The 14147-nt window shown below is 48.4% G+C and overlaps 1 protein-coding gene and 1 pseudogene across 1 annotated transcript in view; both read right to left on the bottom strand.

The window, feature by feature from the left end:
* Positions 1-2560: 2560 nt before the first annotated feature.
* TMEM242 (transmembrane protein 242) overlaps positions 2561-14147 on the bottom strand; it is a 35969-nt gene continuing 24382 nt past the window's right edge. Inside the window, exon 4 of the mRNA XM_002714955.5 lies at positions 2561-4954. Coding sequence (XP_002715001.2) covers positions 4841-4954 — 114 coding nt within the window. The 3' untranslated portion in view covers positions 2561-4840. The remainder of the gene's footprint in view (positions 4955-14147) is intronic.
* Positions 10736-13373, bottom strand: LOC138849752 (L-lactate dehydrogenase A-like 6B; annotated as a pseudogene).

Raw genomic sequence — 14147 nt, 5'->3', positions numbered from 1 at the left:
AAAGGCAGTGGAAGATGGCCCAAGTGCTTAGGCCCCTGCACCCATGTGGAGAGACCTGGGAGAAGCTCCTGACTCGTGGTGTTTGGCCCAGCCCCAGCTGTTGTGGCCATTTGGGGAGTGTAGCTCTGCTTTTCAAATAAATACATTTAAACAAACAAACACATTTCCATTACCCAGTCGGGAAAGGAAAAGGCAGTCTTCAAAGCCTCGCCCGGCTCCATGAGGACTCAGTTTTGTCCACATGTCCTTGTCACGCTGGCCAGCTGGCGAGCAAGGCCCAGAGCCGCATGTCTCACACGCGCCCCTGGACGTGACCTGCAGAGCGCTGCCTGCCGGGCTGCAGCCTGGGAGCTGCCGGGGCCGTGTGCAGACGGATGCTGGGGAGAGTTCGGATGGGCAGGTAGCAGGTGCTATGGTCGTGCCACATGCCCACTCCCCCTGCTTGAGCTGCTTACGAGAGTTCCTTGCCCTGTCGTCAAGTACAATTAAACACGTCCTTGCCCATTTTTCTTATGATTTTAAGTAAGCGATCAACCTCATCAAATGGTAATGGTGCAAAGGACCGGATCCAGCTATGTGAGGAAGATGCTAAGAACTAAGTCACTCTGCTGACACTGGCACTACATGCACTTCTGGCAACCGCGATTCTCAATGTCCCCAGGACCGAGTTATCCGGCGGAGACAATGTGGGCCGCCAGCCTCACTCCCTAGGGTAGGGTCCTTTTCCTCCCTCAGTCACAGTGTCCACGACCCAGCCTGGGCACCAGAGATCCTGACACTTGGCCGAAAGGAAAAACTCCCCATTTGGCAATGATAGAGAATGAGACAAAGATGGGTGACCCTGTCTTAGGAAACCTACTTGAATTTATAGTTTGCCTCTCTGATTTCATTTATTTGTAACTACTTGTTTTGAAGAAATACACAGAAATGAGGTGAAAATAAACATTCTCCTCCAACCAAGCTGCGGAGAGAATAAATTGTGCCCCAAGTGTGTCGCTCCCCCTCTTCGTGGGGGAACGACACTAAGCCCTGCCTAGGCTTCATATCCGAGTCACGGCACCATTATGTCGCTCCCCCTCTTCGTGGAGGAACGACACAGGACCCTGCGCTGTTCTTTCGTCTGCTCGGCCCTCCCCGGGTTTGCTGCTGGTTCTTCCCGGGTTGGCTACTGTCCCTTCCACCTCCGTGGAAGGGCAGTTCCCCCTGGCCACATTCCCCACTTCCGCAGGGGAGAGGCACACCGCCGGCCGGCTCTCTCGGGGGCTGCACAGGTGTTCCCTCAGATGTTCCTGGTGCATGCCGTCTCTCTCCTCCTTTATAGTCCTCCTCTGCCAATCCCAACTCGGCTGCCCACATGCCGAGCACGCTGCTCTCCTCCAATCAGGAGCAAGTCCTACAGTTTATTGGTTGAACTGGAGGCAGCTGTGTAGAAGCTGTTTTCTCTCCCAGCGCCATATTGTGGGAGAGCAGGTGCATAGAATAAGTCTTAATTCCAGTAACTTAGTCTAGTCCGAGCTGCTCCCCACACAAGTGAAGTGGCTGAATTCAGTGGGTTTTAATTACTTTTGTTCCCATGGGCTCCCTCCCACCCCTTAATTTCTTCGATGTTCCCCTTGTTGCCAGGCTTAATTTGCAAGTTTCGTCCCACACTCCCTGTGAAAGTAAAACTAAGAGTGATGGGAGAAAGGGGCACTAGCGCTGGCCGGGCAGGCGCACGGGGTCTTCCTGAGGCAGCCACGGCTCATCCCCTGCCCTGGAGCCTGCGATTCTCCTAGGGATAAACTTAGAGGCAGCGTGGGGGCCGCTACACCTCTGACCTTCCACCTGCAGGCGGTTCAGCCCCGGGATGCGATTTTACAAGCGCGCGTAACTTAGCAGCACAGGCCTTCCCTCCCAGGAAGCCAGGGCCTCCGGAGCCGCACGCTCTGCTCTGCCCACCACTGCTCTTGCAGCTCTGGCTGCTGAGCCTCTGCGTGTGGAGCTCAGCTCCCAGCACCTGGAAGCCACATCCTGACTGTGGGCCGGGACAGGACGTGGAGGTGGCGGGCGCTGCCTCCAGGCGATGGCGTGCTTACGGAGCCGCCGTCATCTTGGAGAATAGGGTGGTTACAGCTCTGTATGCTCCAGAGAGCAGGGTGAGGATGTCTGCCATCCTCTACCCAACATAAAGACAGCAAAGAAGGTGGACTTGGGATTCCCTGCCACTTCCTCTGCCACACCCAGGAACTGGCCCCTCACGTGAAGAACATCATCTGCTGAACATTTTTCCTTTCTGTTAACCAACTTGACAATACGCCTCTGGTTAAGGGGAACACACACAGGACAAAGTCCTCTGTTATCTGAGCGTGACTGCCGGAAAACATTTTGGTGCACTGCTTTTCTTTCCGGCTCTTCGTCTTTGTTCCCTTTTCCTGTTTCTACCATGCCATGGGGGCTTGTGCTCGGCACCTATTCTAGGGAGTCTGACTCAGTCATCCTTAGGAGTCTCCTGTCATCAAAGGCGAGAGAAGTCCTGTAGGACAGGGTTTTGTAAACAGGCATGCCACACAAAGAAGCACTCTTTAAAAAAAAAAAAAAAGATTTATTTATTTATTTGAAAGGCAAAGTTACACAGTGAGGGGGAGAAACAGAGAGAGAAAGAGATACCTTCCATCTGCTGGCTCACTCCCCAAATGCCTGCAATGGCAAGGTCTGGGCCAAGCTGCAGCCAGGAGCTTCACTCTGGTCTACTACATGGGTGCAAGGGCCCAAGGACTTGGGTCATCTTCCACTGCTTTCCCCAGGCCATCAGCAGGGAGGTAAATTGGAAATGGAGCAGCCGGGACAGGAATCAGTGCCCATGTGGGATGCTGGTGCTGCAGGCAGTGGCTTTACCCGCTAAGCCACAATGCCAGCCCCTAGAAATAACCTCTCAGCAGAGAACTGGTTACACATGGAAGATGGGAGGAGAGTTTTTGCTCCTCCATCTGTGTGATAAATTCCACAATACTCTCCTTCTAGTCTTGGGTTTTCAGCAGGTTACATATAAATTGTAGACACAGATTACACCTGTTCAATTAACAATACAGCAATTTTAACAGGGTAACAGTGTCTAGAGAAAAATGTTACATTATGCACTTGACATTTCATTTACAAATTTTCCCTTCCAACTAAAAGGCTTCACTGTAACAGAAATTTCAAATGTACTTTATTAAACCTGATTGCTGACTAATTAGAGTCTACACAATGGTAAGAAATTGTACAACGGAAACCCTACCAGAGCTTGTTTCTTTGGACGCTGACATGTTCAAGTTATTTCTCTTCTTTATAAAACTGAATCTGCAGTGCAGATACCTGTATGTAGAACTGGTCCCCATGTTTTCTGATGTCGTGGAGGACAGCGGGGGGTGGGGTATGTGCTAGACTTTTCCATGGCAGCGTCTCCGGGGAGGCAGTCCCAACACTTCCTAGTGAGACTCAGTGCTCAGGTGACTTGCTGGTTGAAGTATCTAGGATGGGGCAAGCACTTAGCCTGCATCCATCATCAAAGTCCCCGGCTCCAACTCTGGCTTCCTACTAATCAGTCCCTGGGAGGCAGTGGTGATGGCTTAGCTAACTGGGTTCCTGCCACCCGTATGGGAGACTGGGATGGAGTTCCTGGTTCCTGGCTTTGGCTGTAGCCGTTGTGGGTATCTGGAGAGTGAACTAGTGGGTGGGAGCTCACTTTCTAGGTCTCGCTCTCAAAAATCATGTAAGTTGAAGTGGTCTCAGAAAAAAAAAAGTATTCAAGATAGGAGTCAACTCAGTTTCTTACTTGGACAACTCAAGCCAAAGTACAAACTTTCAGTTTTCAGGGACCCAGAACATCTTTTCAAAAAAGTACATTTTATACCCATGTATCGCCGTTATTATTTCAGCCCAATCGTACCTTCCTAGGTTACCATTCCTGCTTCTCACTCAGGAACTCTCAGCTCCATCAGGTAAATCAACGGCACGTGTGTGCGAGCTGCATGTCAAAGACCACATCCAGGGCGGCAGGGACACCCATCTGCCGAAGAGAATTTGCCTAACCTGTCCCTTCGAGGCTGGCTGATGGGACGAAGCCGTCCAAATTCTGACAGTCGTATTCCGTCAAGAAAGGCTCTTGAAAATAATTCATTACATGCACTGAGCTATCCTGCAATAGGGGTCTACTGATAAAGACTTCCCAGCACTTATATTACAAACTTGTCCAGGCAGGAAATTTGGTTTCAACTGTTAAAGTCACCAGCAGAATCACTTCCTCTGGATTCCGCACACAGGGAAGTTACTCCTGTAATTATTACCTTTAAATAGTCTGAGCTTGGGGGGAATCTTACCCTCCGAACATACACACACACACACACACACACAGGCTGCGGATCACACATACACACACACACACACACACACAGGCTACAGGTCACACACACACATACGCACACACAGACTGCAGGTCACACACACACACACACACACACAGGCTGCGGATCACACACACACACACACACACACAGACTGCAGGTCACACACACACACACAGGCTGCGGATCACACACACACACACACAGGCTGCGGGTCACACACACACACACACACACAGGCTGCGGATCACACATACACACACACACACACACACACAGGCTGCGGGTCACACACACACATACGCACACACAGACTGCAGGTCACACACACACATACACATACACACACAGAGGCTGCGGGTCAAGCGCTTCCCATCCCGCGGGGTCCTCAGCAGTGTGCGAGGCTGAAGCCGAGCCCAATCCCGACCCCCGGCTGCCGCGATGTCTCCGAGGCCCTCTTGCGCAGCACTGTTCCGTGCTCATCTGTGCCCATCTCCCTTGGGTTTCAACGCCTCCTCCCACTCAGCAGCTGATTGCGAGTTCTTGGGAATCGGTGGAAATATTGATTGCATTTTACTTCGAAAGTCTTTCAACTAGAAGAGAAAAAAAAAAATCAGGCATCGAATGTTAAAGAGAAAAATACCCAGGTAATACCCTGCTGGCCAGCCAATACTTCCTGCTGACAGCTAGTACTCCCGGCTCCTGGGCAGAGCAGAGCAGTACCAATAAAAGGCCAGGGCTGCAGTCTAGCTACCCAGACAAAAGCACACCTCGGTATTCTTTTTTAAAAAATATTTTATTTACTTGAAACGCAAAGCTGAGGAGGGGGGAGAGAAGAAGAGGAAGAAAGAGAGAGAGAGAGGGAGAGAGAATCACAGCAGCCAGGTCTGGGCTAGGCTGAAGTGAGGAGCCGGGAGCTTCTTTCAGGTCTCCAACATGGATGCAGGGGCCCAGGCCCTTGGGACATCCTCCGCCGCTTTCCCAGGCACATTAGCAAGGAGCTGGATTGGAAGTGGAGCAGCTGGGACTTGAACTGGCACCCATATGGAAAGCCGACACTGTGGACTGTGGCTTATTCCACTATGCCACAATGCCAGCCCCAACACACCTTTCACTCTATGAGAAGTCTATTAGCTAAATAACATAAAACTTCGCTATGAAAAGCAACACGCCCTACATCATCAACCCTCCCACCCCCAGGTGGATTTTCTGTCCGAAGGACAGTGCATATTGTTCCTGATAAAGATGCAACTGAGAGTGGGATTGCTGTCTATCCTAATGAATATACTTAGGTCGCTAAAAACTTCCGAGCCATAGAGACGACAGAAAGAAGAAACTTAGTAGGAGCTTTAATAAAGAGAAAGTCAATGAATGGCAGATAAACCAACATGTTCTTATGTGCCAGACAGTGTGGAAAGAAACTAAGTAAGGGTTTCACAAGTGACAGCTGATTTGGAATTAAATTAGAACAGGGGGTTGGATCCTAGCATGCCTCTAGTGTGTGGGTCACTTGTACACCCCCCAAGGGTGGGGACACTCATTGATTGGCATTATGGAACAATCTCTGTACCAGACAGCGTGAGTCCCATACTCATTCTTTCAAGTCTATATGGTCCTGCTATGAAGATGGTACCTCCACAGCCCTACAGCCGGTGCTATACTTTGTTCTTGCCAGCCAGACCCCAGACATATGTTCCCAAGGACACAGATCTCCCTGATGGGACTGTGCAGCAACATGCAAGTCTTAATGGCTACTTCCACAGCGGGCTAGGCTTTTTTTTTTAATGTTGATGCTTATTTATGTCAACTTGAGACTGAATCTTCCCCTGTTTCCAAACTCAGGGGCTGCATCCTGTTGGAATTTGTAAATCTGGGGCGTTTACCCCAGTCCTAGCACTGCTGCTGTCAGCACAGGCTCTGGTGGCAAACGGACTTCTGTATAGATCTCAGCCCCACCACTGGGGAAGGTGGCTCACTCTAAGTCATAGTTTCTACACATGTACAACAGAGATGATAATTACCTGCACACAGAGTTGTGGGAATTAAGGGAGGTTATACGTATAAAGCACAGCATCAAGTACATGGTAAGTGCTCCACACAGATGATGTTATCCTTACAGCACTGTCAGAACATGTGTGATGCAGTCTACGAACAAAGCCCCTGTGCATCTAAGTACCATGGTATGATTGTTAAAAGCATTGCCCCATAATTATCTCTCATTTGGCTTAAGTATTGTGACAGGGGGAGATGGGTGAGGTTATCCACATCCATACCATAGCCTGTAGGGGCCTGTGCCAACCAGCTCCATGCTCTGGAAGCAGCAGCTCCTCTTGAAGACACACACGCCCATGGGATGTGTCTCCCTGCACCCCCGCTTGCACAGAGCTCTCTGGTTTGCACTGTGATGGACCCTTCAGGAGAGGGTCTCAACTAGAGACAGCACTGCATCCCTGGGGAGAGTGTCTGCTCGTCACCATCGGGGAGCACCAGTCGCACTTGGCAGGAGTGGGAGGACACAGATGCCGCATGTCCAGCATGGGCCACAAAAAGAACTGCTTTGTCCAACTGAGGAGCTTTGCAGATTTTCATAGTTGAAAAGCCAGCACCTCTCTGACCACGGTTTACAATGTGCTGCCTACATTTTTCTCTGCAACTGAGCCTAATGACACTGTCTTCAAATGGCATGTCAACCAAGACACGGACAGAATCATTTTCCACGCTCCCTTCTCAGTGATACGGAATCGGTCAGTTGCCAAGGGGGAACCCCTGATTCAATTAATCCCAGAAAACCCTTACAGCGTCCATTCTAACAAACAGGCAGTTATTGTAATTAAAAACTCTGAGTTTTGAAATGCTTTGGTCAAGGAGCAGTTTATTTAGCTCCATTTCCTCATTTGCAGGAGTGTAGCGCTGTTACCAACCTCAGCCCTGGATGAACAAGGCTCTGGGTAGGTCAACGATTACAGCATCAACAGTGATTTTCAAGAATCTGGTAATTTAGCCTCATCATAAAACAGAGTAAGACCACACAATTCTGATACCAGGAAACAAAGAGCACAGCTGGGTTGTAATAATAATGCCTACACTTGTGTGTCAGGCACTGGTCAGGCATTACATATCATTTAATCTTCACAATTCTTTGTGGCAGAAATTATGACCACCACTTAATATATGAGAAACAGAGGTCAAAGAGGTTACAGTGACGTGGCTTTTAAGCCAACTGTCTGCGTCCAGGACACTTTCTCCACAGCTGTGTTGGTTCTATGATACAGAAAGACAAGGTACCTCTACAACACCCATTCACGCACCAGTTTCATGGGGCCGGTGCTGTGACATGAAAAGGGAAACCTCCACCTGCAGTACTGGCTTCCATATGGGTGCCAGTTCGAGTCCCAGTTCTGATCCAGCTTCCTGCTAATGCGATGGGAAAGCAGCAGATGGCCCAGGTTAGTGGGCCCCTGAACCCATGTGGAAGACTCCGAAGAAGCTCCTGGCTTTGGCCTGGCCCAGCCCAACTGCTGCAGCCATTTGGAGAGTGAACCAGCAGATGGAAGATCTCTCTCTCTCTCCTTCTCTCTCTGTATCTTTGCCTCTCAAGTAAGTAAATCTTTTAAAAAAATGGTTTTTAAAGCATCTGTTTCTTGCAACAGTGACCACTTTCCCTGAATGGTCTGGCAGCTACAGGATTGCTATTCACCTACTTCTGGATATGGGTAGCGGGCTGTTTAAACTTCCCCGCCTCATTCACGTCAGGCAACCATGTGATCAGGTAAGGAAATGTGAGGAGGACACACACGCATCTGCTACTTCCAGGCTGGACACTGAACTGCAGGGGCTGGAGTCTCCGGGCCTCTCTTCCCTCTCCACAGCAACCATGGATACATGCCGCTGCAGTAGTGCCCCAGACCAAAGCACCGAGGGCCTCAGCATCACACCAAGGAGCACGCGTCTGCAGAGCGCTGGATTTTATACAAGAAATCAACCTCTGTTGTTTTAAGGCACAGATTGGAGATCATTTTCTATTTCAGCATGACCCAGACTATACTGGCTGACCCAGAGGGTGAACAGAATGATAAAACAGACATAAGCATGCTGACATCCTTCAGTAGGGTGTTAACTTAGCTTGAATAAATGGAACAAAAGCTCACGGGCTGGGTAAGAGGAAACAGGAGCTCAGCAACTGAACTCTAAAAAGTTCTCGTCTCCTGGAGCAGCTGAACCACACTCTTCCCGCCGTAGGGAATGCGGCGCCTCAGCTACTCCCACTCAATCTCCCTGGCCAATCAGGGCAGTGGGATAGTTTGGGAGTCCTCAACAGCATGGTAAAAGGTCATTTTTTGGGAAGATTGCTGACCCAAGTCCATTTCATAAATTTCAACTAAGCAAGACTGGCTTGGTTTAGAGAACAGATGGTAATATGTTCACTGTGGAGTAGATCTGTTGATATCCACACGGATCCTAAGGTAAGATGTGTTTGAACATACTGTATTACTTATTTAAATCTTCAACTGCATTAAGGAAGGGTAATGTGAATTTTTAAATATTGGCTCCCATCTTCTATCATTTAAGTAAAGGTCAGACAAGCATCTCACTTCTCCGAAACCAAACCTTTCCTGTATCACATACATAAAGTTTGTAATCCGTAGTGAAGTCAATTGATTTAGGAATAAAAAGCATACAAGTAACTTTTTGAGAAATACAATCCCTGAAGTACTCATTAAAGTGGCCAATTTTTATAACAGTGATTAACAATAGAGGACAATTCAAAAGCAAAAGCTTTCTGTTAATGTAAAGTAAACTGGGCAACAGCCAGGGCCCACTCTGCCCAGGAAGAACAACGTAGAACATGCTTCTGGATTTAGTGTGCTAACAGGCCTGGTTTTCAAAGGCAGTTCTACAGTGACTTCACTCAGGGCCACTGTTGTGGCACAGCAGGGTTAAGGCGCCACTTGGAGCTGAGCTGCTCCAGCTTCTTATCCAGCTTCCTGCTAATGCACCTGGGAAGGTAGGAATGTTGGCCCAAGTGCCTGGGCCCCTGCCACTCACGTGGGAGACCCAACTGGAGCTCCTGGTTCCTGGCTTCAGTGTGATGCAGCCCCAGTCACTTTGCCCACTTGGAAAGTGAACTAGAGCATGGAACATTCTCTTTCTCTTTTGTCTTTCTGCCTTTCAAATAAATAAAATAAAAATTATTTCATTCAAACAATTTTTGGTAACTGCAAAATTTAGAATTTAGGGATGTTTCCTGTACTACTTCAGTCAGAATTCCTGGTATAAAAGTTTTCCACTTTACTGCAATAAAACATTTTTTTTTTTTTTTTTTTTTTGACAGGCAGAATGGACAGTGAGAGAGAGAGACAGGGAGAAAGGTCTTCCATTTCTGTTGGTTCATCCCCCCCCGCCAATGGCCATTTTCTAACAGCTATAATCCAGTCATTACTAGTTTTCCATCTCAACCTAATGACTCTGATTCATGGGCACACATGAACACAATCAATCTACATGCAGCTGCAGCCCAAGACAGTCATGTCTTTTTTTTTTTTTTTTTTTTTTTTTAAGATTTATTTGAAAGGCAAAGCTACCAAGAGGCAGAGGCAGAGGCAGAGAGAAAGGTCTTCCATCTACTGATTCACTCCCCAGATGGCTGCAATAGCCGGAGCTGAGCTGATCCGAAGCCAGGAGCCTCTTCCAGGTCTCCCACAGAGATGCAGGGGCCCAAGGACTTGGGCCATCTTCCACTGCTTTCCCAGGCCATGGCAGAGAGTTGGATTGGAAGTGGAGCAGCCAGGACTCAAACCGGCGCCCATATGGAATGCTGGTACTAGAGGCGGCAGTTTTACCTGCTAGGCCACAGCACCGGCCCTCATGCGTTATGTCTTCTTAATGGTCCAGCAGATATGCTGTCCCAGGGGAATAAAGGCAGCCCCAAGATGAATTCCTTATAGAAAGTAGTTGTGTTTGTACATATGTACTTTTATTTTTACTGTGGAGAAAGTTTCAACTTTTCTAAATAGTGTATAAGTTAACATAGGGATTAACCAGCCAGAATGGATCAGTATGCATTTAAGGAGAATGAGAATTTCTGTAACACAATAAACAGCTTTGAAACCAAATGGCAATTACATGAGGATACCTCAATGAGTTTATGTAAAACAGAATTAAAGAAGAAGCTGCTGCTGCAAAAATGAAATAATGCATAGTTTTCTCATACTACGCAACTTCCATGAACTTTTTGAAGGTCCCTGATTGCATAGATTTCAACACTTTTGGCACCAAAATAAACCTATCTTTTAACTCCATTTCCACGAATGTCCTGAAAAACCTTCATGCATTTATAAGGCAAGTACTGGTACATCAATGGTATCCAAAATATCTTCTTTGAGAGTCACTTAGGAATTAGGTATCATCCGGGATCTGGATGCTAAATCAGAGAGCTGGAGGGCTAAACAGGGGTGACACTCCACAACGCTTAGGAGTTCAAGTTTACCCGAAAGATACAATCCCATATCTACAACCTCCTCTGTAGTCTCTTCAGAATGGTGGCTTTGGACAACCTTAAAGCTGAGCTCCTTCTGAATTTCCCAAGTGTTTCCGCACTCTTTCTCAAACAGGCCTCCTCTTCAGGGGTCAGCTTGATCTTTACAAGGTCTGAAATACCATTCTCTCCCAGGACACAGGAAACTGAGGAATACTTCATCTATTCCAGACAGGCTCAATTATGCAGAAACTGGATGTATGCTCCCGAGATCCTTCAAAGTACTCCGTTAAATTAGTGCCAGGCCAATGACCCAAGATGCATAACCTTGCATTTTAATAATCTCATAGCCACTGGAAACCACCGCTTTGTGGGCAGTGTCCCACTGCTCAGGATCTCGACCAGTTCCTGCATCTGAGCTCAGAGCCTTCAGAGGGACTCCAGCGACATCCACTCCACTCCACACAGGAGCACTTGAGCCCACGTGCTCTCAGGAACCCACGCATGACAGCTTTCAGAGTGGACACCAAGCTTTTGCCCCGTCAAGAAATGGAAACGGAAACGAGCAGTATCCACGTAACAGCTGCTTCCAGTAACATGGTTTTTAGGATATGCACTCAACTTTCAGGCTAAGTTAAGATATTCACTGGATTGGAAACACTTTGCAGCAGGGGCTACACTGGATAACATGGGAAATCATTAATTTAAAGATGGCCACATTTTGCTGGACTAAACCAAAGCGTGTCTCCCCTTGCTTCTGGCGTGCACCTACTGCTATCAGCAGACAGGAGTTGGCAGTGACGTGGTAATCTGTGCCACGACAATATTTGGCATTTTCATGACAGGGCTGCCACGTTGAAGATCCACTGTTTCACCCTTCAAGTTCATCACTCAAGCCTTTTAGTAAGATGCTGATAGGGCTGGCCATGCTGACTGATCCAACCCCGATAATGGAGGCCTTATTGTGACAAACAGGGTGGCGCTTCAGGCCAGGGCTGGCCCCAAACCTGTACTCTCAGTATTTGAGAAGTGTACCAGGCCAATCCAGATCTCTGGAATTATCAAGTTTTCTATTTCCAGTAAATGCCATGTAAAATCGCTTTCATTAACTACAGAAGAAAAACAGAGGAGCAGGAGTGCCTGGGTTTGTTTCCTGGCTGTGGCTCCTGACTCCTGCTTCCTGCTAACGTAGACCCTGAGAGTCATCCATGATGGTTCAAGTCATTGGGTTCCTGCCCTCCATGTGGGAGACCTGGTCGAGTTCCTGGAGCCTGGTGTTGGCCTGGCCTAGCCCCAGCTGCTGCAGGCATCTGGTGAGGAGACCAGCAGATAGGAGTATTTTCCCTTTCTACTTCTCAAGTAAGTGACATTTACAAAAAGAAAGAAAACAAGGTTCCATATACATGGTTACCATGTCAATGCGCATGTGCTGTCTTCCAGTACCACCTGCACTGTTTCCCCAGGCACTGCTGAAGGGCCTTTTCTTTTGAAAGGATTCCACTGACTGCAACCCACAACTGGGGAAAGGGCTGAGTTACGCAGTACTAAAAACTCAGGGATGGGGGCCGGCGCTGCGGCTCACTAGGCTAATCCTCCGCCTTGCGGCGCCGGCACACCGGGTTCTAGTCCCGGTCGGGGCGCTGGATTCTGTCCCGGTTACCCCTCTTCCAGGCCAGCTCTCTGCTGTGGCCAGGGAGTGCAGTGGAGGATGACCCAGGTACTTGGGCCCTGCACCCCATGGGAGACCAGGAAAAGCACCTGGCTCCTGGCTCCTGCCATCGGATCAGCGCGGTGCGCCGGCCGCAGCGTGCCGGCCGCGGTGGCCATTGGAGGGTGAACCAATGGCAAAGGAAGACCTTTCTCTCTGTCTCTCTCTCTCACTGTCCACTCTGCCTGTCAAAAAAAAAAAAAAAAAAAAAAAAAAAAAAACTCAGGGATGGGATGCCAGGTCTTTCTCATGTCAAGGGAAAGCCTAGGATTGAGGCCCAACTAAAAATACTTTCTCACGTAGAAAGATGATTTAGTCCTCTATTAAAATGAAGCTATCTCTCATGACAATATCTAAATGTCCTTAAAATGGTAAATGCTAACTAACGCATGGATCAAATTTTTGACTAAAATACGGAGGCAAAATTAGCTGGCTAGTACAACATGGCATTACTATGTCTTATCTCCTGTGCATTTCTTTGGGCAGTCTTGTGAACTTGTAGGTTTCTGAGGGGATGTCAACTTTGCACCTGATGAAATGCATACCCTAATAAACCCAATTAGCTACAAGCCCCAGCAAAAATAATGGTACTGTCTTTTCACTTAGAAACAATTCTGAATGAATAATGGCTGCTCAAAGCTCTCCCTCTTGTTCCTTGACACAAGTAGCCTTCACAGAACAAAAATAAAAAAATAAAAATTAAAAAAAGTTAGTTTTTAGAATACCAAATCCTGATAAAATGAGTCATTTATATCCAGAACTTTAAAGCTATTTTCAATCCTCCTACCACTGAAATGCAGTCCAGGAAGGTGAGGCGTGAGAGAAGCATGGCGATAGGGGAGGTAAGTATGACATGCATTCTCCATGCCACATTTTAGAGGGAACAAAGCCACACGCTCGGTCACATGTGAAATGGTGAGATCACCAGATACATGAATTCTTCCCCCACTGGTGGTCGGATTTATGGTAGTAGTTTGTTGAGTTAAAAACTGGAATTTTTTTTTGGACAGGCAGAGTGGGCAGTGAGAGAGAGAGACAGAGAGAAAGGTCTTCCTTTGCTGTTGGTTCACACTCCAATGGCCGCCGCGGCTGGTGCGCTGCAGCCGGCACACCGCGCTGATCCAATGGCAGGAGCCAGGTGCTTCTCCTGGTCTCCCATGGGGTGCAGGGCCATCCTCCACTGCACTCCCTGGCCACAGCAGAGAGCTGGCCTGGAAGAGGGGCAACCGGGACAGAATCCGGTGCCCTGACCGGGACTAGAACCCGGTGTGCCGGCGCCACAAGGCAGAGGATTAGCGTAGTGAGTCGCGGCGCCGGCGGAATATTTTCTTAATACTTATTTTATTTATTTGAAAGGCAGAGTTAGAGAGAGAGGTAGAGACAGAGACAGATATATATAGAGAGAGAGGTCTTCCAAATGGCCACAAATGGCTGGAGCTGGGTCAGGCTGAAACCAGGAGCTTTGGTTCTCCCACGTGGGTGCAGGGGCCCAAGGACTTGGGTCATCCTCTGCTGCCTTCCCAGGCACATTAGCAGGGAGCTGGATTGGAAGTGGAGCAGTCAGGACTCAAACCGGCGCCCATATGGGATGACAGCACTGCAG

The sequence above is a fragment of the Oryctolagus cuniculus genome, chromosome 5 (assembly GCF_964237555.1).
Source record: "Oryctolagus cuniculus chromosome 5, mOryCun1.1, whole genome shotgun sequence".
Classification (NCBI taxonomy): Eukaryota; Metazoa; Chordata; class Mammalia; order Lagomorpha; family Leporidae; genus Oryctolagus; species Oryctolagus cuniculus.
Note: the sequence above shows the minus strand (reverse complement) of the source record. Positions and strands in the feature narration are given on the sequence as shown.